At 54.1% G+C, this 25,455-nt stretch overlaps 1 protein-coding gene across 2 annotated transcripts in view; it reads left to right on the forward strand.

Moving 5' to 3' along the window:
* SLC6A17 (solute carrier family 6 member 17) overlaps positions 1-25,455 on the forward strand; it is a 125,487-nt gene that overhangs the window by 94,626 nt on the left and 5,406 nt on the right. For both annotated transcript variants that reach the window (XM_019837588.2, XM_011285060.4), the window contains exons 3-10: positions 1,090-1,247; positions 2,966-3,092; positions 3,860-4,041; positions 5,726-5,836; positions 21,555-21,796; positions 22,070-22,262; positions 24,099-24,291; positions 24,769-24,928. In XM_019837588.2, the coding sequence (XP_019693147.1) occupies positions 1,090-1,247; positions 2,966-3,092; positions 3,860-4,041; positions 5,726-5,836; positions 21,555-21,796; positions 22,070-22,262; positions 24,099-24,291; positions 24,769-24,928 (1,366 nt within the window). The remainder of the gene's footprint in view (positions 1-1,089; positions 1,248-2,965; positions 3,093-3,859; positions 4,042-5,725; positions 5,837-21,554; positions 21,797-22,069; positions 22,263-24,098; positions 24,292-24,768; positions 24,929-25,455) is intronic.

Here is a 25,455-nt window from a genome sequence, read left to right on the forward strand (position 1 = left end):
TCACCCAAGTACCCACCCCCCGCACCCCGCACATGCCAAGCGCATGGTAGGCCTACAGTCAACAGCTGACTGTTGCCGAGCGCTGGGTCTTGTGCCCAAGAGACGCCTGATCCCCCGGGTTCTTTGGCAGATGGGACACATACGGATGTCATGTTATGGGGGCCAGAGCCATGTGGCTGGGGGTCTTCTGGATGCTCCAAGCTGGCAAGGCTTGGTCTGGGGGTGCTGGGTGGCCCTCATGGCACTGGTGACGGGGGCTGTGTGACAGCATTGCTAACAGGACTGGGTTGCTGGCACATCTCTCAGCAGGGATCGCTCATCTGTGTCCAGACACGATTTTAATTCTCCTGCTAACTGCCCTGTCACTTGGAATTGAGATTGTGTCTGCAGTGAGGCCAGGGACAGTGAGTTTAATTTCTCATCTGGAATCTTTATCAAGATCCATCCTGTCTATCCATTATGATCCTCTCGGCCGTGCTTTTCTGAACTGCTAATTTCTCCCTCGTTCCTCCCAATTAGCTGTAGATTAATGGTGATGCTGGTCAGACCCTCTCTCCCTGGAGAGCTTCCAAAAGCTCCGCTTCCCTGGAGCTACCCGGTCTGCTGTGTCAGCATCTGCTTCAGATGCGGGAGGGCTGTGCCCCTGGGGGACGAGGGAGCAGGGTCCACTCCATGTGGGGCTGCTTCTCTGTGGGCGGGAGGGGGTGTGAACAGGTGTCCACAGAGTATGTCGGGGTGGGGGGGGGAGAGTGTGTCTATTTGTGATTTGACGTGTGGATTCCTGAGAGTGTGGCATCTGTCTGTCTCTCTGTCCATCTCTGAATCCAACCTTGTGAGCGAGAGGCATGGACCTACATCTAGATGCCCCCTTAGCATTTCAGGGCAGAGGAGTCAAGGAGGAGAAGGAGGGCCTGGGCGGCCAGTGTGTGGTGGGCCACACGTATGAGCCAGACCATTCCGGGAGGAGCACAGGACCGCTGGCACTTTGGGGGTGATCAGAGATGTGGGCAGGTCTGCAGGACATGGCCGTCCTCCTTTACCGTGGTGCCGTGCTCCGGACACCCCGTGACGCTCCTCTCTCCTCCCCAGGTGCCTACCTGGTGCCCTACCTCGTGCTACTGATCATCATCGGGATCCCGCTCTTCTTCCTGGAGCTGGCTGTGGGCCAGAGGATCCGCCGTGGCAGCATCGGTGTGTGGCACTACGTGTGCCCCCGCTTGGGGGGCATCGGCTTCTCCAGCTGCATAGTGAGTCGGAGGCAGACACTGGGCACTTAACCGGCAGGCAGAGGGGCCGCTCTGGGGTTCGGGGCTTGTAGACCGGAGTCTTGGGCCGGGGCGAGGGCAGGGGGGAGACCCTCAGCGTGAGAATTGTTTCCAGCCGGTGTCTCAGGGCCACACAGTGCCTAAATTACTGCCCGAGGCAGGATATAATATTGGGAATTGTTGCCAAGGAGGAGAGGCTGGGACATGGTCTCGAGGGGGTGCCTGGGACATCTCAGCCGAAGTTCTCCGTGGACACGTGGACCAGTCCCAGATGCCTGTGCTTCCCAGCCCATCAGCTCCCCGTGAGAGAGGCCCTTCCTCTCTCCTTGACTGAGGAGTATTTCAGTTGGGCAAGTGTGTGGCGGGAAAAGGCAGTCCTGGGGCGTGGGGGTTCCTTGTCACTTTGCTGTGCACATGAGCAGCGTTGGAGAAGGTCTCAGATGAGAGCCTGTGGCCGACCCGGCTTTGGAACAGCGGGAGCCGGGGACACCCCACGGGCCTGGATGGGGAACTCCGTGAGGCTCATTTACGGGCCTGGAGGTGAGGTTCCACTTAGCTCTCGAGGTGAGGAAACTGAGCTTCCCTTATGGGCAGAGCCCATGGGTGCACGTGTTCACACCTGCCTCTGGAAGGAACTGAGCATTCCGTTAGGCCTGGTAGCACGGCCAGCCCAAACCTGTCTCAGGCAGAGACTGGGGAGGGTCTGTGTGGCTTCCGCAGTCATGGTGGGCATCACCTCTGCCCAGGGAGACACGGCCAAGTACAGCATACCCTGCCAGGGCTGGCCGTGTGTACGCACGTGAGTGTGAATGGGTCTCCCCTTGGCCTGAAAGCACCCAAGTGAAAGAAGTGGGGGTCCCTCTCCCTCGATATTACGGTTAAGGTGTGCCGTCCGAGCATCTGCTCCTGCACACCAGGGCTCGTGACATTGATGCGGTAAAGGGCCCTCGGTGCTCACGCCGATCAGCATTACCGAGCAGGCCGCTGGAGGCGGAAGGGGCCTCTCGGCATCCAGAGCGGATACGGCCAACCCCCGTGCGTGAAAGCATTGCTTTCTGAGAAACCTCTCGGACCCTCGGTCAGAATCCGTGTACTCCTATCTCAAATGCAATTCTGCCAAGGGTAGCGATCATGTTTCCGAGACATGGAGAGTGACATCTTTCTGGAGGCGGGCTGCTGACGGTACCGAAGAGAGGGGTCTTGAGACGAGGGAGGACGTAGGAAACCAGGAAGAAGCATCCACGAAAGCTCAAGGAACACTGCAGTCTGGGGCCATTGTCTGTAGAGGCAAAAGGCGAGCAAGCCTCCAGGGTCCCGGAGGGCAGCTCTGGGATTGTAATCCTGAGTCATCAGGAAATGATGGGGAAGTGCTTTAAGCATTTTTAGAAGAATTTCAAACTGGAAAGGATTACCATTTTAAGAGTTCATTGCTTAAAGGAGAGATCTTTAATATCTGAAACATTCTTTTGTGGATTCCCTGAATACCAGATGAAGGGAGGATTAGGAAGAGGCCCTCAGTGCCTGTGTCTCATCCCTCCTCCCCCTCCTCCTCCTCCTCTTCCTCCTCCTCTTCCTCCAAGACTGTGAGCAGTGTTGTGTGCAGTCAGCCGGAGCCTGGGCCTAGGATGGGGAGTGGGGGTGGGGTGGAGTTGCCTGCAGCCTTCATGACCCCTCCCCCGACCATCGACCGTTGTCCCCAGGTCTGCCTGTTTGTTGGGCTATATTATAATGTGATCATCGGCTGGAGCATTTTCTACTTCTTCAAGTCCTTCCAGTACCCACTGCCCTGGAGCGAATGTCCTGTCACCAGGAATGGGACTGTGGCAGGCAAGTATAGGACCTCCTGAGTATGACCAACTGGGTTCTCCAGCCAGCCTGTCTCAGGAAGGGGTGGAAGGAGCCTCAGAGCCTTAGGCAGAGATTTGAGACTTCATTGACTTGCTGTGTCGCCTTGAATAAGACACCTACCTGACCCACATTTCCTGTTCTGATGATCCTTGCCAGCCTATCCCATAGAGTTCTCATGGGGACTGAATGAAATGAGTGTAGAGAAAACTCTAGAAATTGTGACTTGTGTTTAGTTGTTACAATCCTGTGTAACTCTAACACCATCCTGTCTGGAAACAGCCTTAGTTTGCATGCCAGTCCTATAAAAGGCCAAATGATGTATCCCACCTCACAGAGGGGTAAACTGGGGTCCAGAAGCAACTTTCCTGTGGTTGCACTACTGATTTAACCAAGGATCTTGGATGAGAATCCAGATGTCTGGCTCCTAGCTCAGAACCTTTCCCAGGGAACTTGAGGCCAGTTCTGCCTAACCCTTGCTGTCCTCCACCGATGGAGGCGGGCAGGGAGTGGCATGTGTGAGAATGCAGCCAGATCAGTGTGTCCCAAAGCCTCCTGGGCCCCATCTGGAGCCCCATCTGGAGACTTCAGGGTCTGCCAGATCCTGGCCAGCCCAGAACGAGCACAGTCCCTCCCTGCTCCCCACACTCAGCTGGCCCCTCGCCCACTGCTGCCCTCGTTGGGGGTCAGGCAGAGGAGGGGGACCCAGAGCCCCGACTGAGGCACTGTGGCCTTTGCTGCTGTTTCAGTGGTGGAGGCAGAGTGTGAAAAGAGCTCAGCCACCACCTACTTCTGGTACCGAGAGGCCTTGGACATCTCCAATTCCATCTCGGAGAGCGGGGGCCTCAACTGGAAGATGACCCTGTGCCTCCTGGTGGCCTGGAGCATCGTAGGCATGGCCGTGGTCAAGGGCATCCAGTCCTCTGGGAAGGTGAGTCAGGAAGGGACTCAAAGGGGGGGGGGGTAGAAGAGCATGGAAGGCAGGGGTCTGAGGACACTGGGATATGCTATGCAGGGTCTGTTGGGTGGGCTTGGCCTCTGAGTGGCTCAGGATGATGACACAGCCCCCCCCCCCATGGAGGCGACGGGAGTGTCACTGCTGGATTATTGCCCACCAGGAGGGGGTCGGAGTGGGCTTGTGGAAAATCGATGCTTTGAACGCTAGCCGCCTCTGTGCTCAGATAACCCAGGCCTGCTCTGCAGACTTGAAAGGGAAAAAAAGCTGGGAGCGCTGGCCCAGGGACATTCGTCTACATCCTAACCCTTAAGGTTCCCAAGCAAAAGCCCTAGAAGCGTCTGCTCTGAGCACTTTTTGGTAAAACTCAGCAGCTCACCCTGTGGAAACGAAAGGGCTCTTTGAGCAGGTGCATGCTGTGAGTGCAGGCACCTTGGGGCCTCAAGGATGGTTCTCCGTGGCTCTCTCGGGGTGCAGTCCAGCCAGCCCCACACACCTTCTCCCAGGAGCTCAGACCCCTTTCAAGTAAGGGCCCTTTCTTCTTTGCATGTACGGTATTCATGGACTGTCGGGGCCGCAAAGGACATTAGGGACCCCGTGACCTAATCCACTCATTCTACAGATGAGTGAACTGAGGTCCAGAGCGGGGAAGGCACCTCAGCTGAGATCAGGCAGCCAGTGCGTCCCAGAGCTGGAACTAGAGCCTTGGCCATCTGTCTGAGGCTCCAGGTGTTATAATGAACTCAATGAGTAAGGAAGTTGAGCCTTGGAAAAGTAGAGTGTTCTCCACCTCTTCCCTCTCCAAAGGCCACAAAAGTAGCTGAGACTTCGTGGCACTTATCAGGCACTGCCACATGTCTGGCTGCTTTGGGTCCACAACACCCTTATGAGTTAGGAAGCATTACACCCATTTTATAAATGAGGAAATGGAGGCACACAGAGGTTAAGTGAATCGCTCGAGGTCACATGGTTGACAATGGTAGAGCCAGGATCAGGACTCAGGTGGTCTGGCTCTGGACACACCCGCTCTTTACCTCCAACACCATCCTGCCCAAACGACCCTCTTGATTTGTTTCAGCTCAGCAAACATTCCGTGAGCATCTCCTTTGTGTGAGGCTCTCTGCCAGGCACGTGGGGAATCTAGAAGTGTGCAAAAAATGCACATGCTAGAAAACAGCACACAATTTATGGTCATAAGAGGCAGGACCTTTTCTGATTTTTTGCTTGGGAGCCATGTCTGTAACCTCCGGGAAGGCTTCTGTCAAAGAAGTTCCAAGGACACGGGAGATCCTTAGGGGGTCCCCTGGAGTCAAGGATAGAAAAGCAGGCAGGAGACATGAAAACAGGAGGAGGGGAGAGGAGACGGTTCCTCACCCCCGTGGTGGCCCTTGGGGGCGGGGAGGCCACAGACCCAGCCCTACCAGCTCTTGAAAGGAGGAAACTGGCCCCAGGCACAGCCGTGCCGACTCCAGCTTGTCTGTGCTCCTGCCTTGGCTCGAGGCCAGATGTGGGGTGGGTTTGGCCCTGTGCCCAGGGGTCCCAGGGCTGCACTTTCTTCTGCCATCAGAGGAGGGCTCCTGTGCCCCAGCTGTGAGCAGGGAGGGGGGTGCAGGCTGCGGGAGGCATTCTGCCCCACAGCGGGTCCCTGTCTTCTCTGCAGGTGATGTATTTCAGCTCCCTCTTCCCCTATGTGGTGCTGGCCTGCTTCCTGGTCCGGGGGCTGCTGCTGCGAGGGGCCGTCGATGGCATCCTACACATGTTCACCCCCAAGGTAAGGGTCTGGGAGACACTGACCACGCCACTGAGCCCTGCCGGCTTCGTGCAGTTTGGCACTCACTGAGGACCTGTTACGTGTCAGGCATAGTCACAGGCCCCGGTTCCAACGAGAGGGACATCACGTCAATTTGGGTGAAATCAGGAGAAGCTTCAGGGAATGGACGACCCGGAAGCAGATCCGATTTCAGCGAGTGGCAGTAGGACATTGCAGTGAAGGGAACCGCATGAGCAATTGAGGGAAAGCACTGGGCATGCTTGAGGCAAAGGTGGGACGTCAGGTGGGACTGGGGCAAGGGGGCAGGGAGCAGTGGCAGGCTCCTTCAGGTCAGCGCATCTGTGACAGCAGGAGCCAAGAAGATGCCTAAGAAAAGAGATCTCCCCCCCAGGAATCACAGCTTGTACCCAAATCAGGGGAACGGTGTCACTGTTTAACTCAAGATAATGGGCCGTGTGGGTAGCGATTTTACCCTGACCAAATCCATCCGTATCTTCTCTCCTTTAATCCTCCCCCTAGCCCAGTGAGGGACCACTGTGCACATGTCACAGGACACTAGCAGGGCAGTAGACATCCCGAATGTGTACACATGGGTTTCTTAATGGTGGTCTTTGCCCACCATGTGGCCTTGCCTCTCTGTTCCCCTTCAGACCACTGGCCACAGCTGGCAGAGCCAGTCCCCTGAGGGATAAGGGGATTTCAAATGCAGATTGGGATGTCCTTCAAGGTGCCCAAGCAATGTACGTTAGTAACTCCAGCTGGCAAGGCTGGGGAGGTCCACCTCCAAATGCCAGCTGATCAGTGAGCACCCAGCTCGTGGGTGAGACTCCAGTCTGTAGGCATGGGTCAGAACTCCACCGTGTTGAGCCCCTAACACTGCCATGGCACACACGCGCTCACACACACCAGGGCTCACACAGACAGTTCATACAGATGAGACTGGGAGAAGAACCCAGATCTGGTGGGGATTGAGATCCCCATTCCCTCCCAGCTCTGCCCTGCAGCTGGGAACAGCCCCTGATGTTTGGAGGGTGGCAATGGGCAGGATACACACTGCTCTATATTCATCAGAGAGGGACTAAATTGGCCCCCAGCATTCTTAGCGGTAACATCTGAGGTTTGTATGTGAACAACCACAGAGGTCCTCTTTAGGAAGAGCTTAGCAAACCTCCTGAGGCAGGAGTGTGCCTCCCGAGCCACGTGGCTGGCATAAGGTTGTTGTGAACATGGGATGTCTGACAAAGAAGACAATAATGTGAATCTGGTTTCTTTGGGAGGGAAACGGCTGTGAGAAGAAAGCCAACAGTTTCTATGAATTACTTCAACTGTATTTTAGAATGATGATCTGTCCAACGTTTTCACTTGAATCTTTTAGTTATACTTTATTGAACCTTATGAGGAAACTGTATACTCTGGAGATGTTCATAAATGGGGAGATTCACACAGGTCTCTGGATGGGCCCCTGGGTGGGATCCAATGTTGAGAGAGCCCAGTATGGAACAGATTCATGAGATGGGCTTCTGGTCCCAGCATACACAGCACCGCTCTCCGTTTGATTCAGATGCTTTTTAAAACATCCTTTTTATTTATTTTGAGAGAGATAGAGAGAGCAAGTGGGGGAGGGGCAGAGAGAGAGGGAGACAGGATCCCAGGCAGGCCCTGGGCTGATGGGGGGCTCGAACTCACGCACCGCGAGATCATGACTTGAGCCAAAATCAAGAGTCGGATGCTTAACCAACCGAGCCACGGAGGCATCCCTAAAACACCTTTTTTTTTTTTTAATTTTTTTTCAACGTTTTTTATTTATTTTTGGGACAGAGAGAGACAGAGCATGAATGGGGGAGGGGCAGAGAGAGAGGGAGACACAGAATCGGAAACAGGCTCCAGGCTCTGAGCCATCAGCCCAGAGCCTGACGCAGGGCTCGAACTCACGGACCGCGAGATCGTGACCTGGCTGAAGTCGGACGCTTAACCGACTGCGCCACCCAGGCGCCCCCTAAAACACCTTTTTAATTATGAAATATCTCAGGCATGTAACCACGCATATATAATAATATAATAAACATTTTTAAGAGATCAAAATTACAGAGGCCATAAAAAATGCCCGTATAGCTTGACCTGATCCCATTTCTTTCCTCCCCTAAAGAAAACCACTATCCGGAATTCAGGCTTCATCCCCCTAGTACATTTTTTAAAACTCGTAATACATATTCGTGTGTGCATAAACAACATATAGCATTTGTGCGTACTTTTAAACTTTACGTAAGTGGCATCGTATTTTATGCAACTTCCTGTGACTTGCCTCAGCTTTTATTTTTGTTCCATACTGTTATTTGAGGTTTATTTATAGTGCTGTTTGTAGTTCTGGTGTCTCCATCTTCCCTGGTGGACAGTATTCCACCATAGCACGAAACTTTATTTGTTCATTCTCTAGTTGATGATCACTTCTGTTGTTTCCAGCTTTCACTATTGCTAGTAACACTACAGTAAACATTATCACACAGGTCTTCATGTGCACAGTTTTTTTCTAGGGTGTCTAGAAAAAATTCAGGTGTAAAATTGCCATCCCAAAGGATATGCATACCTTCAGCTTTACTAGATGGTGGCCAAATTGCTCTCCAAAGTGGTGGCAACAGGGCACCTGGGTGGCTCAAGTCAGTTAAGCATCCACTTTCAGCTCAGGTCATGGTCTCACAGTTCATGGGTTCGAGCCCCGTATTGGGCTCTGTGCTGACAGCTCAGAGCCTAGAGCCTGCTTCAGATTCTGTGTCTCCCTCTCCCTCTCCCTCTCCCTCTCCCTCTCCCTCTCCCTCTCCCTCTCCCTCTCTCTCTGTCCTTCTCCTGCTCATGCTCTCTCTCTCTCTCTCTGCCTCTCAAAAATGAATAAACGTTACAAAAACAGTAGCAACGTGGTGGCAACGGTCGACACTCCCACCAGTTGTAGACAAGAGTCCTTGTTGCTCCACATTTGTTAGACCTAAATTTTTGCCAATCAGATGGATGCGAGATGGTTGATGTGTACTTTGCATAACAGAGGACATTCCTCTCCAAAACCTTTTGCTGGATGTTCAGGAAATGGCGTGATGTCATGTTAGCATGTATATGGGCCAGAGCCTCCGTGAAGTGCAGTTTAAAGTAACCTGGAGGAGCCAGGTTACCAAGACCCAGCAGGTGTGGCGCCTGGCCCATCTAGCTCTTGTGACTTTCAGTCTGGAAAGAGCCTGCAAGTTCATCTTGAGATCTTGCTCACTGAGCAGTTCTTTGGGCAGCTCCCACTCTTGACCTTGGATGGATGTGTTGAATGGGGAAGGGGAGACCTAAGGGCCTCAAAGGCCAAACTCTTCCATCAAGGATGCCCTTCACAGCCTGTGCTGCAGGTAAGGCCAGCAACGATGGCTGGGTGAGGGTGGACAGTTGTTTGACTGTCCATATGTGGCAGACCACTGTTGCAGAGCTGTGACTGTTCCAGGACAGGATCGGTGAGATGGGGAACCCTGAAACCATTTCAAGTCCTTGACCTAGAGCAGTGTTATAGAATGCTGGGGTCCTTGCACACAGCTTCCCAGGCTGTGCGCTGCTCCATTTAGACTGACCACCGTGCGAATGACATCTCCAGGGGTCATGCCATTTCGTAGCTATGGCAGAGTCCAAGAAGAGTTTTGGCCAGGGCATTTCAGAATCCACTCGAAAAGAGCACAGGCTGTCTGTGTATATGCTGAAAGTCCTCTTCTGAAGTCTTCCAATACCAGAAAGGATCCAAACCATAGGATCTGGACTTTCAGTCCATGCCCCCAAGCAGTCACTGGACATATGGCAAATGCAGTGTGGCCAGGATACCGTGATGACCCTCTAGCATTTTTGATGGGACAGTCATTCATGTTGACGGCTAGTTAACTTCTTGGATTCCTTGGGCAACATCTCTCCTGATTACTTTCTTTCCATTCAGTGAAAAACCCAAGTCAGTGTGGCGTGCCACACAGTTCACCATGTGTCTTGCTCAACACAAAGTGGTAGATTGTGGTAGACTTACCACCAAAACTTGCGGAAAGTGTTTCTCAAAATCATAACTATTCGTGTCCTTTGACCCAGAAATTCCACTTCCAGTTATTTGCCCTGCAGATATATTCCCTCAAAACAAAAATGACCTGTGAACCATATTGGCCATTGTAGTACGTGTTTTAGTGGCCAAAGGTGGAAAACAATCCAAATGACAGTCATTAATTTATCCCTTCAGTCCCCAAAGGTTCGCTGAGTGCCTGTTAGGTTCCGGACTCTGTGGTGGGTCCTGGGATCCAGTGGTGAACCAAGCAGATGAACTTTCTAGCCCTCATGGGAATAATAAGATAACAGAAGATTAAGGACTTGCTGGGTGGTGTTGCTAAGGAGAAAAATAAAGCAGAGAAAGGAGGAGTAGGGACGCCGGGGAGAGGGGTTGCTTCAGGTAGTGTTCAAGGAAGGCCTTCCTGAGAAAGTGGTCTTTGAGTGAAGAGGGGAGGCGGGAAGCAGGCTGTGTGGATATCTGAACGTAGCGCATTCCATCCCGGAGAGAACAATAAATGAAAAGGCCTCGAGGTTTGGAAGTGTTTGGCATCCAATTCAAGGAGGCTAAATGAGTCCGGAATGGGAGGGGAGAGTAGTAGGACATGCGGTCAAGGGGGCAGTGGGGAGCCAGAGCACGAGTGTGTTATGAGCCAAGTAGGCCTTTGGTGTCTACTCTTGGTGAAACGGGAGCCACTGGAGGTGCCGAGCGAAGTAGCAACGTGATCTGACTTCCATCTTCGAAAGACCCCTCTGGCTGCTGTAGACAATCTGAGGGAGCAAGGGTGGAACAGAACGACCTGCCAGAGGGCTCCATCCAGGTGAATCCATCCAAGTTCTAGAATTCCTCCAGGTGAGGGGAGACTGTGATTTCAGCCCAGGTGATGGCAATAGGAGTGATGAGAAGTGGTCAGATTCAGGACATATTCGGGAAGTAGGGTCACACGATTTCTTGTGGAATTGGATGTGAGGGCTGAGAGAGGGACAGTGGTCAATTGGGGGATGACTCCACGGTCTTTTGCCTGAGCGACTAGAAGCACGGAGTTGAATTCATGGAGATGAGGGCAGACGGTGAGGAGAGCAGACTTGGTGGGGAACATCAAGACTACTGTTTTGGACACAGCAGGTCTAAAATGTCTAGTAGATACCCAAGCGGAGATACTGAGTAGGCAGTCGGACAGCTGAGTCTGCAGGCCAAGCGGAGATATAAACTTGGGAATCAGAGACTTTAAAGCTGTGGGCTAGTGACGGTCACCTGGAGAGTGAACACTGAGAAGAGGACTGAGCAGTGAGCACCAGGGCCCAGCATTTAGAGGTTGGGGGAAGGGTAGCCAATGTGGGAGGAGAAAGAGGAGGAGGAGGAGGAGGGGAGGGAGACATGGATACATCAATCCCAGAGGCAAAGCAGAGAAACGTCTTTAAGGAGGGAATGACCTGCCATGTCCAAAGTTGCTGAGGTCAGGCAGGCGGTGAGGACTGGGAAATGAACAGTGCGCCTGGCATCAGGGGGGTCCCTGGAGAGAAAGAGAGTGCGCGTGTGCGCGCACACACACACACACACACACACACACACACACACGAGCCAGTGGGGGAGGGGCAGAGAGAGAGGGAGAGAGAGTCCCCAGCAGGGTCCTCGCTGTCCGCGCAGAGCCCGATGCGGGGCTCAACCTCACAAACCGTGAGATCACGACCTGAGCCGAAACCAAGAGTCGAACGCTCGACCGACTGAGCCACCCAGGTGCAAACCCAGGCGTTTTACTATAAAAAAAAAAAGCAGAGAAATGAGAAATGGGTGGAAACTGGCGATATCCATGGGATCGAGGGTGTTATTTCAGAACTCGGTACTATGATGACAGAACTCCATCATACGCCATTGGTGGGAATGTGGAATGGAGCAGACGCTTTGGCAAACAGCCTGGCAGCATCTCCAAAGGTTAGACAGAATTAGCGTATGAGCCAGCAACTCCACTCCCAGACGCGTTTCCAAGAGAACTAAAAACATGTTCACACAAAAACTTGTACACAAATGTTCATCGCAGCATCCTTCACAAGAGCCAAAAGGTAGAAACAGCTCAGATGTCTGGCAACTGACGAATGGAAGAATCGAGAGTCGTGTGTTTGTACGAGGGTGACTTCTTAGGCCATAAAGGGGAATGAAGTACTAACAGGTGCCACGACATTGCACGAACCTCTTTGGTCTTTGGTCTTTGGTCTTTGGTCACCAAAGACCACATGTTGTGTGATTCCATTTACGTGAAATGGCCAGAATAGGCAAATCTGTAGAGACAGAAAGCAGATTAGTGGTTCCTTAGGGCTGGGTTTGTGAGGAGGCTGGGGGGAAAAGGGGAGTGACTGTTAATGAGGATGGGCTTTCTTTTCAGGGTGATGAAGAAGTTCGAAAATTGTGGCAATGGGGGCACAACTCTGTGATGTGCTAAATACCATTAAACTTTACGCTTTTAAAATGTTTATTTTTGAGAGAGAGTGGGCGTGTGGGAGGGGCAGAGAGAGAGACAGAGGGTCTGAAGTGGGCTCTGTGCTGACAGCAGAGAGCCCCATGCGGGGCTCAAACTCAAGACTCATGAACCGCGAGATCATGGCCTGAGCAGAAGTCATACACTTAACCTGCTGAGCTGCCTAGGTGCCCCAAATGGTACACTTAAAAAAAAAAACCAACCAAGAGTGGGAAATCAATGCTTTTGGGTGGAGGGGAACCAGAGTCCTTGAGTGAGCAAGGAGGTGGGGCCCAGCGCCCACATGGAGGAGTTGGTCTTATCGGGGAGGAACAGGAGGCAAGGGCCAGCCGGCGGGCACAGGGGCTGGCAGCTGAGAAGCTGTGGTGAGGAGCTCCTCATTGTGAGAGCTCTCTCTTCCCATTGTGTCATTTTCTTCTGTGAGGGAGGAAGCAAGGGCCTCAGTTGAGAGTCCGAATGGCAGAGCGTGGTGGACGCCTAAGGAGGAGCGAGTGTGAGGTGACCGTGCAGGAGACAGGGAGTGTGGGCAGCACAGAGGACAGGCTGGCGGTCAGGGGGCACACGAGTGTGCGGTGAAGCCAGCCAGCGTGGCGTGGCTAACACTTCTCCAGTCCCAAGCTGGACAGTTCCCCCTAGTTTAACACCTCTGAAAGCACGCTATTTCCCACAGTTGGAGGGATACTGAGAACAATCATGTGTTTTACAGTGGATGATGCTTACGTGTGCCAGGCACCGTTACGTGCACCTGACGTACAGTCACTCATTGAAGCTCATAATAACCCTCGGGGCAGGTGTTATTTTAGCCAGTTTGCAGGGGGCGGGGGAGGTACTGATGCGCAGAGAGGTTAAATAACTCATCAAAGGTCCCAAGGTGCGCCTTGCGTGATTTCTCCAGCTATGCTTAGCAGCTTGGGGGCAGGCCCAGAGTCGGTGGAAGGTTGGTTGGACTTCACCAGGGTCAGGAGGTGATAACAAGGGATGACCATGGGGAGAGGCGGCAGGCGAGTTAAGAGGGTAGCAAGGGAGCAACCAAATGATGGACCGTCAACCAAGCCAATGAAGAAGGGAAGTTATGCTACAAACAGGATGGGGGTTGTGAAGGGCAGATAGTCCCAGTACAGGTGAAGAATTTTTGGAGTCAAGATATTAGAAGGGGTGAGCTGGGAAGACAGTGCTCTGAGGTTCAGGGTCCTTGACTTTGAGGTCCTAGGTGGCGCTGGGGTCTTAGATATGACAGGAGCTCTTAGATATGACAGGGGCTATGGCACAATCCTAGGAGTGGGGTGAAGGACGATCTCAGTGGAAGGGAGGAGCTGAAGGGACCCAGAAATATGATAGCTGTAGAGCTGGACAGAGACAATGTACTTGGAATAGCGACAACGACCTGGAGGAACAGGCAGCCCGCTGTCCGCCTCCAGGCCCGATGGCAGCCTGGGCGTGTAAGAGGACAGCCTCTACTCGAGAGGGCTGCAGGGGAGGCCTCCGGATCGGGCCCACCCTCGACCAATCAGACTCCAGCCAACAGACTGAAAGTCAGGATCCCCAGGTGTGGTATCCAGGTAGTAGGAGCTCTTGAAAGCTCCCAGTGATTCTGATGTGTGGCCAGGCTGGAGAACCACCGAGTCGGAGCAAGAAGGCATGGGGGGGGGGGGGCATCCAGGGAAAGCTTGTGGAGATGGGGGAGTGGGGGTGACAGACTGTGAGTTCCAGGGGCCGGTGGCAGGGCGCAGGCTGTTAGGGAGGGGCAGGGCGTGAGTCAGAGCAGGGGACAGACCCAGCCATCCTGAGATGAAGTCCGGATGAAGGACAACCCAGGAGTCGTGGGAACCTTGCAGCAGCCGAGGTAAACGGGGCCCTGGGACCGAGGGACCAGGCCCAGTGGTCCCTTAGGCACACTGTGGGAACAAGGCTGAGAGTGGGCAGGGGCTGAGGGGGGCAGCTTGCCAGAAGCCCCAGAACTCTGTGGGTTCCTAACTCAGCACGACGAGGAAGTGTCAGACTGGGGGCAGGAATACACACACACGCAGATATATATGTTGGGGTGTGTGTGTGTGTGTGTGTGTGTTACTGATATACACATAAAATATCACTGGAAGGGCACGCAAGAATACGAACTGAGTGTCTGGATACGAGGTGGGGTAAAGGAGCCCCTACAGTGCCCTTTTGTGCCTTTTGAGTTTTAAACCATGTGTCATCGGTTGAGATGAGAGCACACGGTCTTCCGGGACAGGGGCCCGGCACAGCCTCAGCTACGTGCAGCTTTGGGCATCTGCCTCTCGCTTCACCGCGTCTGGGGTCTAGACACATGAGCAGTCTTCACCAGTGAGCCAGACTGGCCCAGGGTCAAGGGTACGTGTTAACCCTTAGAGAAGTGGGGTCCTGGGAGGCACTGAGGGCCCAGGGGCAGAGATCAGTGGTAGAGCTCCTTGACCTGCACAAGCAGAGGAGGGCTTCTGGGCAGGATGACCAGGGCAAGCCAGCCTTGGGCGGGCTCCGGAGCCAGACAGTCTGGTTCAGATCCCGGCTCATCACTCAATGGTCGGAGGGCAAGATCCCTGTGGGAACTCACTCCGTTTACTCGGCTGCGAGATGGGGCAAACCATGGTGGCTTCCCGAAACCTTGTCGGGAGAGCACGGGGGACCTGCTTCCGGTGCGCAGAGAGCGCATGGTAAGCCTTAGCGATGATTATTCTCTCCCTCGTGAAGGTGACACTGTTCTTGGGCGCTGGGAACCCGGCGCTCCAGTGCCATCTGGTGTCTCGCGGCCCCAGCTGGCTGTTGCACCGGCAGGTGCCCAGCAGGGCTGAGGAGCAAAGGTGTGTGTGCTCCAGTCACGCACCAGATCAGGCCAGGCGCTCAGGGGCTGCTTGTGGATTCCAAAAGCATCTTTGTGCCGCTGAGTCAAATGCGTGAAACACCTCGCTCTCCACGTGAGGAAGTGACTCAGCCCTCGTGCCAAGGAAATGGCAGGAAGCTCTTGCCGTATTTTAGGGCAGGCACCCCAAGGACGGCGCGAGCCTTGTCTTTTCGTAGGGAGAGCCCATTCCCCACCTCTCCTCTTGCGGTCACATCCTGATGTTTGGCAAGGACATCGGGCTTCCTGAGGTCTGGCCGCGGGTTCATCCTCTGTAGACCCCATGATCGGGGCCTTGTTGGAATTATGCACCAGCACCCCAGGAATCCTGATAGAGCCCCTTTAAATTCAAGGAACAACAGGCTTTCCTGTTGTTCTGAACAGTCCTGAAGGTGCCTGCCTCACTTTACCGCCAGGTGAACATTGGGCATCTGGTCATCTCCATCAGCAAGAGAGCCCCTCCAAGCTGCAGGCTGGAGGGGTGCCCAGGGGCTGCTCACACAGGGCACGTGTGGCCTCAAAGGTCAAGCTTTGGCACAGACTGTTTCCTGGGGCCTCATTAATATCAGATTTGGAGCCACCAATTTTCTTCAAGATAATCTAGGGATGGGGAATGGGGCAAGAGGAGGTGAGATCGGCTATATGTTGGTAAATTGTTGAAACTGAGTGATGGGTACCTGGGGGCTCATTATATTTTCCTCTCCACCTTTTGTACCTTTTACAATCAATGTGCCATAATTTTTAAAAATTAGAAAAGAACAGCAAATAGATACAGTCTTAAAAACATAAACAAAATTCTTGTTCCCATCCCAGATCGTTGCATATAAGACTTGCCTACCCTGCCCTTGGAGAGTCTGTCCCCCAAGTTACAGGGTCAGCTCTGATGGTGCAGTTTGGGATTATGGTGGTCTCCCTAGGGTGTGGCTGCCTCCATTTATGGAACTTGGCCCTGAAAGTGGCTGGGCCTAGGAATTTACCCATTTTGAGGCTTAGAGAGTGATGAAAATCCTGACGATGACATGGGTTTGGACCTCACAGATGGTCCAGACCCTTTTGTAAAAACCTTGGTAATAACTGATATAGATGAAAACTGAAAGAATCACCAGAAGAGGAGGAGGAGGAGAAGGAGGAGGAGGAGGGAGAGAAGGAAGAAGGAGGGTGGGGATGGGGGAGGGGGAGAAAAAAGCAAGAGAGAAGAAAAGGAAAGGAAGCCAGCATTAAAATAGCCACGTTTGAGAAAGCAGAGGTTTAAAGCCCTAAGGATCTTCTTGTCCTAGAAGCCTGATCCTAGCACAGAAAGGCCGGTACAATTTCACAGCGCCTGGTGTGGTCCCTCCCGCGCAGTTCACCTTGAGGAAGCAGCCTTGTCCGTCTCTCTCTCTCTTGCTCCCAACGCTTTCCTTCTCTCCTGTGTGTCAGACACTGCTTACACAGTGGACAGGAGATGGGCTCCACCCCTAAGAAACACAGAGTGTTGCACAGAAGGCAGACATCTAAACCTGGAAGGCAGGTATTGAGTGCAGCTGCAAGAGCCCGGGGGCTGTGGCTAGCTCTGCCAGAGGCATCAGGAAAAGCTTCAAAGAGGAGGTGATATTTATGCTGGCCTTTACGAAAGAAGTAGGAGTTTCACCGGTGTGTGAGTAAGAGGAGCGGAATTCCAGGCGGAGGGAACAGCCTGGGCAAAGGCCAGAGGTATGAGACTGCGGGGCTTTGGAAGAGTTAGTTCGCTGCATTCGGAGATAGGAGCAAAGAGTGGAAAAAGATTTTTCAGCACACAGTGGGGAACCATCAAAGATCTTTCAGCATGCAAGGGGGACGGCCAGGGCGGTGTCCATCTCAACCTACCCTCTGTCACAAAATCTGGTGCTTCTTCCTGGTGGGAACTCACCAGACCGCCCAGAGCCCAGCCATTGTGTCTAGGTTCCTGGCCTGAGGGAAGTGCCCAGTTTCCAGCTGATTGGTAGAACTGTCATGAATGATCATCGGTGAGCATCAGTGAATGCCAGCATACCTCCCAGGCATAAGTAATCCCCCCACCCATTTCTAGAACCTCCTGGGAGGATCTTTTAAAAACCCACCCAGGAGAGGGGAGGTACAAAGGTCCTTGCCCCGTCGGGACAACGATTGTTTTGTTCTCCTGTTTAAAATAATCTTCAAATTTCCATGCAGGCCTCTGTCTCCTTACTCACAATGCCAAAATCCAAATAGCCCTGAAAAACAAAAGTTGTTTTTTCTTTCTCCCGGAACTCAGTTGGCGGCAAAATGACCTGAACAGATGTGAGGCTATTTATAGTCATTATTGATTCACTTGGTGTGAATTTTCATATTCTGCTACAGAAATACCAATGCGTTTGATTACAGGGTGCTGCCCCAGACCCTGCTGGGGGATTATGTAATTATGTGGCATATGCACCATATTACCTTTCTAAAATAAAGTTAGGAAGAAGAGCCCGAGTTCCAAAACCAGTCTGGCCTTGGGGCTTTTAGGTAAGGAAACGTGGGCCTGTCCTACTTTTTGTAAAGACGACGTTGCAAACACAGTGGACCCTCGACAATGTGGGATAACCCTGCTCCATTTCTCCGTGCTCCACTGTGACCGATTTAAACCTCTTCCGCCTGTCTGAACGTGCCGGCTTCACCCCTAACAGGTGAGTCAGCCTTCTGCGTTACGGGGTGAACAGAGCCACCAAGACAGAAACCCCCTCAGAGACAGACGCGGAACATACAAACCCACCCTGCAGCTGCCCTGTCCTGTTCTCTTGTCCTGCTCCCTCCGTGAGCAGCTCCAGGGTTCCCTGTGGAAGACAGCCCCCCTCCCCTCTAGATCCCCTGCCCTCCATCGGCCTTTACATATCAAGTCACTGCATTAAAAACAAACACATGGGACGCCTGGGTGGCTCAGTCAGTTGAGTGTCCAACTTCGGCTCAGGTCATGATCTCATGGTTCGTGGCTTTGAGCCCCGCGTTGGGCTCTGTGCTGACAGCTCAGAGCCTGGAGCCTGCTTCGGATTCTGTGTCTCCCTCTCTCTCTGCCCCTCCCCCACTCGCAGTCTGTCTGTCTCTCTCTCTCTCTCAAAAATTAAAATTAAAATTAAAAAAGCAAAAACAAGATACCAAATAAAAAAGCCACACTTCCTTGATGGCCCGAACCTGCCACGTTTCTCCTCCCGTTCCAGGGCTAGCTTCTCCAAGGAGTAGATTATCTGCTTTGCCTTCGTTTCTTCCCCTCTGCTTCTCACTTTTCCTGGCATCTACGTGACTCTGGCCACATCGCTTCCCGAACAGCCCTGACGGAGCCCACCCATGACCTGCTCACCGTAGCATATTTCTCTCGGTAGCCTCGGTCCCCCTCCAGCCAGTCTTGTGTCCTGTGACCTCCGGAGCCAGCCCTCTCTTGCGCTTCCTCCCGTCTGGGCTGCTGCACCTCCCTCTCTGCTGCACTGAACTTGGAGATGTTGCCCCGGCCCCTGGCTTGCCTCTTCTCCCCACCCCGGTGAGCCCTTCAGTTCCTTCCCGCACACCTGGACCTCACGAGTTACATCTCTGGCTCAGCCTCTCTTCCCTGGGCTCTAGGCTCACTTGTCTGCCCGCCCACTTGACATCTCCTCTCGCCTATCGTAAAGACACATTAAACTCAACATTTCTACAGCTGACGTCTCGATCGGCACCGTTCCAACCCCATCAAGACCTGCCCCTTCTCCTCGGTGTCCGTCTCTACCCCCTCAGGCACGCAGGCCAGAAGCATGGCTGTCACCTTGGCATCTGACTCTCCAGCATCCCCCCATCACCAGTCCAGAGCGAAGGTCGACTTGGTTTTTCCTGCTGAAATCTCTCCACCCTAACCCTAGGCAAGGCCATCATTATCCTGCCTGGACCCCAGAGGTGCTTCCTAACAGGGCTGCCTCATTGGCTTTGGTTTCTGTTAGAAATGCACATCTGATCACTTTTTTCCCCCTCGGATTAAGTGCATTCTTGGGAGCCCTGTAAGACTTTTGATCTGACTCCTCTGCCCCCCAGCCTCACCTGTACCTCTCGCCTCATCCTTGCTGCTTCAGGCAGCCTGGCCTCTTTCTGTTCACACGCCCTCCTCTGTCCTGCCTTGCCTCGGGGCCTCAGCGGATGCTGTTCCCTCGGTCCGAGTGCTCTTCCCTGCCCTCTTAACTTCGCTTTCTACCTCTCAGATGTCAGTTCGAGGATCCCTTCCTCAGGGGAAGCGGTCCCTGGCCTCCTGACTGGCTCAACCCCCCGCCTCCCCCCACCCAGTATTGGGTCCTGGCCTTCACAGCCCTTGTCACCTTTGCAACTTAACATCTGTTTGTGGGGTCATTTGACAATTAGAATATCAGCTCCACAGGAGCTGGGACCTTGCTTGCTCTTACTCTCTGTGGGTCCCCACACCTAGCCCCCGGCCTGACCCCCAGTAGGTGTTCCATGTTTGATGGATGAGTGGCGGCGTGTCATATTCACAGGGAGGCCACAACACATTACTATTGAGTGTGCGGAGACAGGGCGGGGATGGGGAAGGTGTCCCCTTCTCATGGAAGTCGGGTACTGTTAGCTCCTTAAAGCGTGGGTTCTGGGTTTTCTTGGTGGACCAAAGATGACTCTATTTTGTGCAAGGAGAGGGGAACTTAATCTCCCCCAGAACACACATACTCGCCGGCCAGGCCTCCCTTTTGTGCACTGACCCTGAAGACTCTACCACCGTCGTCCTCCTCTTCCTCCCCAGCCTGGGGCGAGGCTGGGGTGAGCCTGGGGGCGCCTCTCCCAGCCCTCCAAGCTTGCCAGCATCTTCTCAGCCAGTGGGGTGACTCCAGGCGCTCAGCTATGCCTAGGGAGCTGCTGAGGTGGCGGGCAGATGGGCCTCCATCCTGGGCGTTAGGGCTGTAAGGTAGCACTGGGCGGAGCCTCAAGTCCAAGGCCTCAGTACGCACACGGGGAGTGGACTTGGCCACAGGCACACAGCGAGGAGCGGCCAGGACAGGACCAGTTCGGGCTTGTGCCTGCAGGGATAGCAAACTCTCTAGAACCTCCTTGCCTCCTCGGTCACTTGGGTCGACCTCAGCAGCACAGGTGCAGGAGGATATGGTCTGGCGGGGCAGGGGGGAGGTGCTAGGAGGGTGTCAGGGGCCAGCATCAGAGCATCTGTACTCGAGTCACTCCGAGTGAGTAATTTTCACCTTGGGGTGTCTGTTCACTCTTTCAAAATGTGAACAGTAATTCCTTCCCTCCACCAAAAAAAAAAAAAAAAAAAAAAAAAAAAAAAAAAAAAAAAAACCTGTCCTGACCAAGTCAGAGGCACTTTGTCAGGATTAACTTGTTATTTATGTGCCAGGCATTACTTGTTGCTGCACATCTGATCCTCACAACTGCCGTGGGAGGAATACTCTATTATTGTTCCCATTGTTCAGATGAGAAAACTGAGGCTCATAAAACAGGCACTGTCATTTTTCTAACCCTTCTAAGCTATTTAAGGATGGGTGTCAGGTTTAGACCTGGGTCCATCTAACTCTACAGCCCCGTGCTGGGTCCAAGCCACGGTCCCTGTCTTGAGGGGCAAACAGTAAAAGGAAAATGGCTACGAAAAGCACTTTGGGAATTGCCCCGTACCCTCTACAGGCTGTTGTGGTACAGGGTTCCATCAGGTCTGAAGGCAGATGGAAGGTCAGGAAGGGGGTTTCCCCTCTCTAGGAAGTGTCTGGGTTCTGTGCTTCAAGTTGGTTGGGTGGGAGGGGGGAAGGGTCTTTCTGTGACCTAGAACATGTAGAAGTGCAAGAATGAACATGGGGCCCTTATTTTTTTCCTGGGAAAAGAAGATCAGGTGGGCAGGAGGGAGGAGCTGGTGTCCTTTTTCATGGTTTGAAGTGGAGAAGGTATCGGGGAAATACTCGTGTTCTCAGTTCTCTAGTGCTGTTGTGCAGGTTGTACACTGCACAACTCTAAGAGGCACCATTCACACTATAGTCCAAGTGAATGGCCCTCCCTCGAGCTGTGCACCACACATCATACCTAATGGCCCTGAAGATATTCCTCAGTATAATAGCCCCGTGGTTAGCAAAGGTGGCAGTTCAAATGAACTGAGAAGTTACTGAGTAAGCACACAGCATTTATTTTATCTCACTTAAGCCTCACAACAATCCTCTGAAGTTAATGCTCTTGTTATCTGTGTTATACACGTGGGCATCTGAAGTTCAGAGGGGTCAGGGGAAAACCCAAGGTCACCCAACCACAGCTTTCCCACCGTGCCATGCGGCCTCTGAACTCCGGTGAGGGTGAGGAAGGGGCCGAGGTGGGAGCGCCACTGTGCGTGAATAAAACCGTCATCTGTGTGTCTCTCGTCCTCCCCCGACAGCTGGACAAGATGCTGGACCCCCAGGTGTGGCGGGAGGCAGCCACACAGGTCTTCTTCGCCCTGGGGCTGGGCTTCGGGGGTGTCATCGCCTTCTCCAGCTACAACAAGCAAGATAACAACTGTCACTTCGATGCTGCACTGGTGTCCTTCATTAACTTCTTCACCTCGGTGCTGGCCACCCTCGTGGTGTTTGCCGTGCTGGGCTTCAAGGCCAACATCATGAACGAGAAGTGTGTGGTCGAGTAGGTGGCATCTTGGCTGCTGTCCCTTCTTCTCCCTGTCCCCCTTACCCAGGCGGGGCAGGTGGGTTAAGGAGGCAGAGTCCCCATCCGCCCCGGGCTGATGGCTGGACATCAGAGGAGCTCTCTCCGGCCCCGGCCATGGATCCCAGGGACGGGTTCAGAGATGTCTCTGTCGATGGCCCGTGTGGGCTCCTGCCTGCGTGTCTGGGAGGGGCCTCAGGGACCGTGCCCACTCCTGCCTCTTTACCTGGCCCTCCCCTTTTCGTGCTGTAGGAATGCCGAGAAAATCCTGGGGTACCTCCACACCAATGTCCTGAGCCGGGACCTCATCCCTCCACACGTCAACTTCTCGCACCTGACTGCCAAGGACTACACGGAGATGTACAAAGTCATCATGGCCGTGAAGGAGGACCACTTCTCAGCTCTGGGCCTCGACCCCTGCCTCCTGGAGGACGAGCTGGACAAGGTGTGAGGCAGGCTGCCCTTCCTGGGGTGGGCAGGAAGGCATACGTGGGAGTGTGGGACCCAGAGACAGGCCAGGGGTGGCTGGAGCCTGGATGCAGGCCTCAGAAGGCCGCCAGGGACTCATTTGCTTGCTTGATAAACCAGGACCCACGATGTGTCCAGGGAGGGAGAGAGGAAAGGTTTCAGCCAAACCTTTGGCACGAGGCACACACACACGTCCCAGAGATCACAGGAATCGTGCGGAATGACTTTCAGATGCGTTGCACAGGCTTCCTGCACGTGGGTCACGGTCACACATAATGCACTTGCAACAGGGCTTTGTGCACGGCTCACAGAAAAGAAGCGCTTCCATTACTGAGTGCGCTCTGCTGTCTGTCCCCTCTGGCCCTCACGACAGTGCTGTGAGTGGAGTATTAATACGGCCCCCTATTTTGCGGCTGTGTAGCCTGTAAATTGGGAGCTTGCTCCAGGTCTCACAGCTAGTAAGGGGAGCCAGGGTTCGAGTCCCCATGCTCTGAGTCGCCCCTGGATGCTTCGGTTCCCTCCCCCGGCTGTCCCCACTCACTGCAGCTCCCACTGCCGCAATGACCCTTAGTCCCTGGGACAGAGCAGGTGACTACCCCTCCCTCCTTAATGCTCAGGCCCAAGTTTGGTCACCTTGCTTCTATTCCCACTTGCACAGCTGGAAACTTGCAAAGGGACTGTTCTGTTAGTAGGGGTAACAGGATAGAGACATGCCCACAGGGTCTTGGGACCCAGCTGGTGCCAAGATTTCCATGGGGCAGAGCCAGCTCCCTTCAGCCCAGGCCAACTCTGCCCTCTTTATGAAGCTAGGGAAGGTGAGCTTTCCCTGTCCCGATGCCTGAGCTCGATGTGAAGTCCTCTGCATGCTGCTGGCACTATACGAATGCCAAGGGAGCCGTGTCCTGTACCCTCTGCCTCTTCCCATGTGATCGAGAGCAAACGATCCAGTCTGGTTTCTGCCCCCAGGTGACTGGCAGCACAAAGGGCCCCTCCCTTCCGTGAGATCCTGCCCCATTTCCTGGGCATGGCCTGGTCCTCTGAATAAAACTAGGATTGGAGCCAGGTTTTTTTCCTTATACGATCAGTCGTCGATAACATCCAAGTGACAAGAATTATACACTCACGCAGTTGGGGGAACCCGCAGTTCCCCACGATCACGGGTCCCTACGGGACAGCGTAGAAGTGATGTCCGTGGGCAGTGTGTGGTCACTTGCCCCATGAGCAGGGGCCCAGGCATGGGTGCAGTGGTTCTCCACCTTGGCTACCCATTGGAGTCCCCTGGGGGCTTAATAAAACCCACATACCCAGCTTTTAGCACCAGACCAATCAAATGATCATTTCCGGGGGGTGGGGGGGGGAGCACTCAGGCATTGGTGTTTTAAAGGCTCCGGTGTAGTTCCATTAGGCACTGGAGGCTGGGCCCACTACCTTAAAGTCTGGAGCTCAGAACAGGACGCTCCCAAAGTTGTGGCTGCAGCCATCAGGGAAGACTTCTTAGAGGAGGAGGGTCTCAGGCTGGGCTAAATATGAGCATCTTCATCTAGATCACCTGGGATCCCTAGACAGCTCATAGCTCCCAGATCCCACAGGTGAACTTCTTGAAACGGTTCCTTGCTCCCTGGGGGAGGGGGGGTGCTGATGCTCACTCAAGTTTGAGACCCGCTGGCCAAAGACGAGATTTAGGTGGGGGCAGGGATTCCTGTGAAGGAGGGAATCGTTATTCTTAAAGCTGCAGGGGCAGAGATGAGGAAGCAAGGGGCTCCCAGGAGTGGTGTGGGCTTCGCTGAGCCCTCGCCCTCCACCCTGTCCTCAGTCCGTGCAGGGCACAGGGCTGGCCTTCATCGCCTTCACTGAGGCCATGACGCACTTCCCGGCCTCCCCGTTCTGGTCTGTCATGTTCTTCCTGATGCTCATCAACCTGGGTCTGGGCAGCATGATTGGGACCATGGCCGGCATCACCACGCCCATCATCGACACCTTCAAGGTGCCCAAGGAGATGTTCACAGGTAACTCTTCCCGGCCCTGTGGGCTGCCCTCAGGGGTGACCATTGTGCCTCTGACTTTAGGAAGACTCCATACTGAGAAGGCTCCCTGCTGCCCCCCGGGATGCAGTTGGGGCCTGGCTTACCACCAGAGGAGAGCACTAAAGAGCCAGGAGAGGGCTGTTGGGGAATCTGTGCCAAACCCGAGCTGGAGGATGGCCTCTTTCTTGGGTCACGTGGCCCTCTCTCTGAGGGCCTGCTGAACCCCCCTGGGGGGGTGCCCTCCCTCCACGTTGGCCCTGCTCCGTCTCCGCCACTCCCAGCCCTGGCCCACTCCTCTCCTGGTAGAGTGGGAGCTCAGAAGCTCAGCATCTGGATCCCTCCCTTGAAGGCCTTCAGGGAGGAGGGGTGGGAAGGGAGGGGCCTGGGTGCCCCCCAAGACCCCTGGGCCCCGCCCACCCTGCACCTGTGCCCCCACACCGGCCTCCCGGCTCTCTGTAGTGGGCTGCTGTGTCTTTGCATTCTTCGTGGGGCTGTTGTTCGTCCAGCGCTCCGGAAACTACTTTGTCACCATGTTTGACGACTACTCTGCCACCCTGCCGCTCACCGTCATCGTCATCCTTGAGAACATTGCTGTGGCCTGGATCTATGGAACCAAGAAGTAAGGGGGGGGGGGGGACATGGGGAAGGCGTGGGACAGGAGGAGGGGTCTGTCCTATTATGACCTCCTGGAGAGTGCCATGTCCCCAGGGCTGCTTCTGAGTGGGCTAGGAGATCACAGAGTCAGAATGTCAGCGCTCAAAGTGCCCTTAGAGATCTGGGACTCAGAGGGAGGACGTGACTCCCCAAGGCCACTTGGCTGGTAAGAGGCAGAGCCGGGCTGAGGGCGTGAGTCTCCTGGGTTCAGGTCCTGACATCACCCTAAACTGCATTAAATTACTGTAGCCCCCTTACCTGAGTACCAGCTCTTCAGACTTCTGTTAAGCTTGCTAAGCACTTAGCGGCTGTACAAGAGCCCCCCCCCCCCTCAGAGAGAACTGTAGGACTTCAGCAGCCCGACTCAGTGTTGGGGTGAGCAATCTGGGGGTGCGAGACGAGGTGCGGTTGGGGACCTGTCTGGGGGGTGAGGTAAGGGAATTCAGCAGTAAGGAAGCAGTGGGGCTCGTGGCCCGAGCCCACGGCAGAGCC

Source organism: Felis catus, chromosome C1, assembly GCF_018350175.1.
Source record: "Felis catus isolate Fca126 chromosome C1, F.catus_Fca126_mat1.0, whole genome shotgun sequence".
NCBI classification, from domain to species: Eukaryota; Metazoa; Chordata; class Mammalia; order Carnivora; family Felidae; genus Felis; species Felis catus.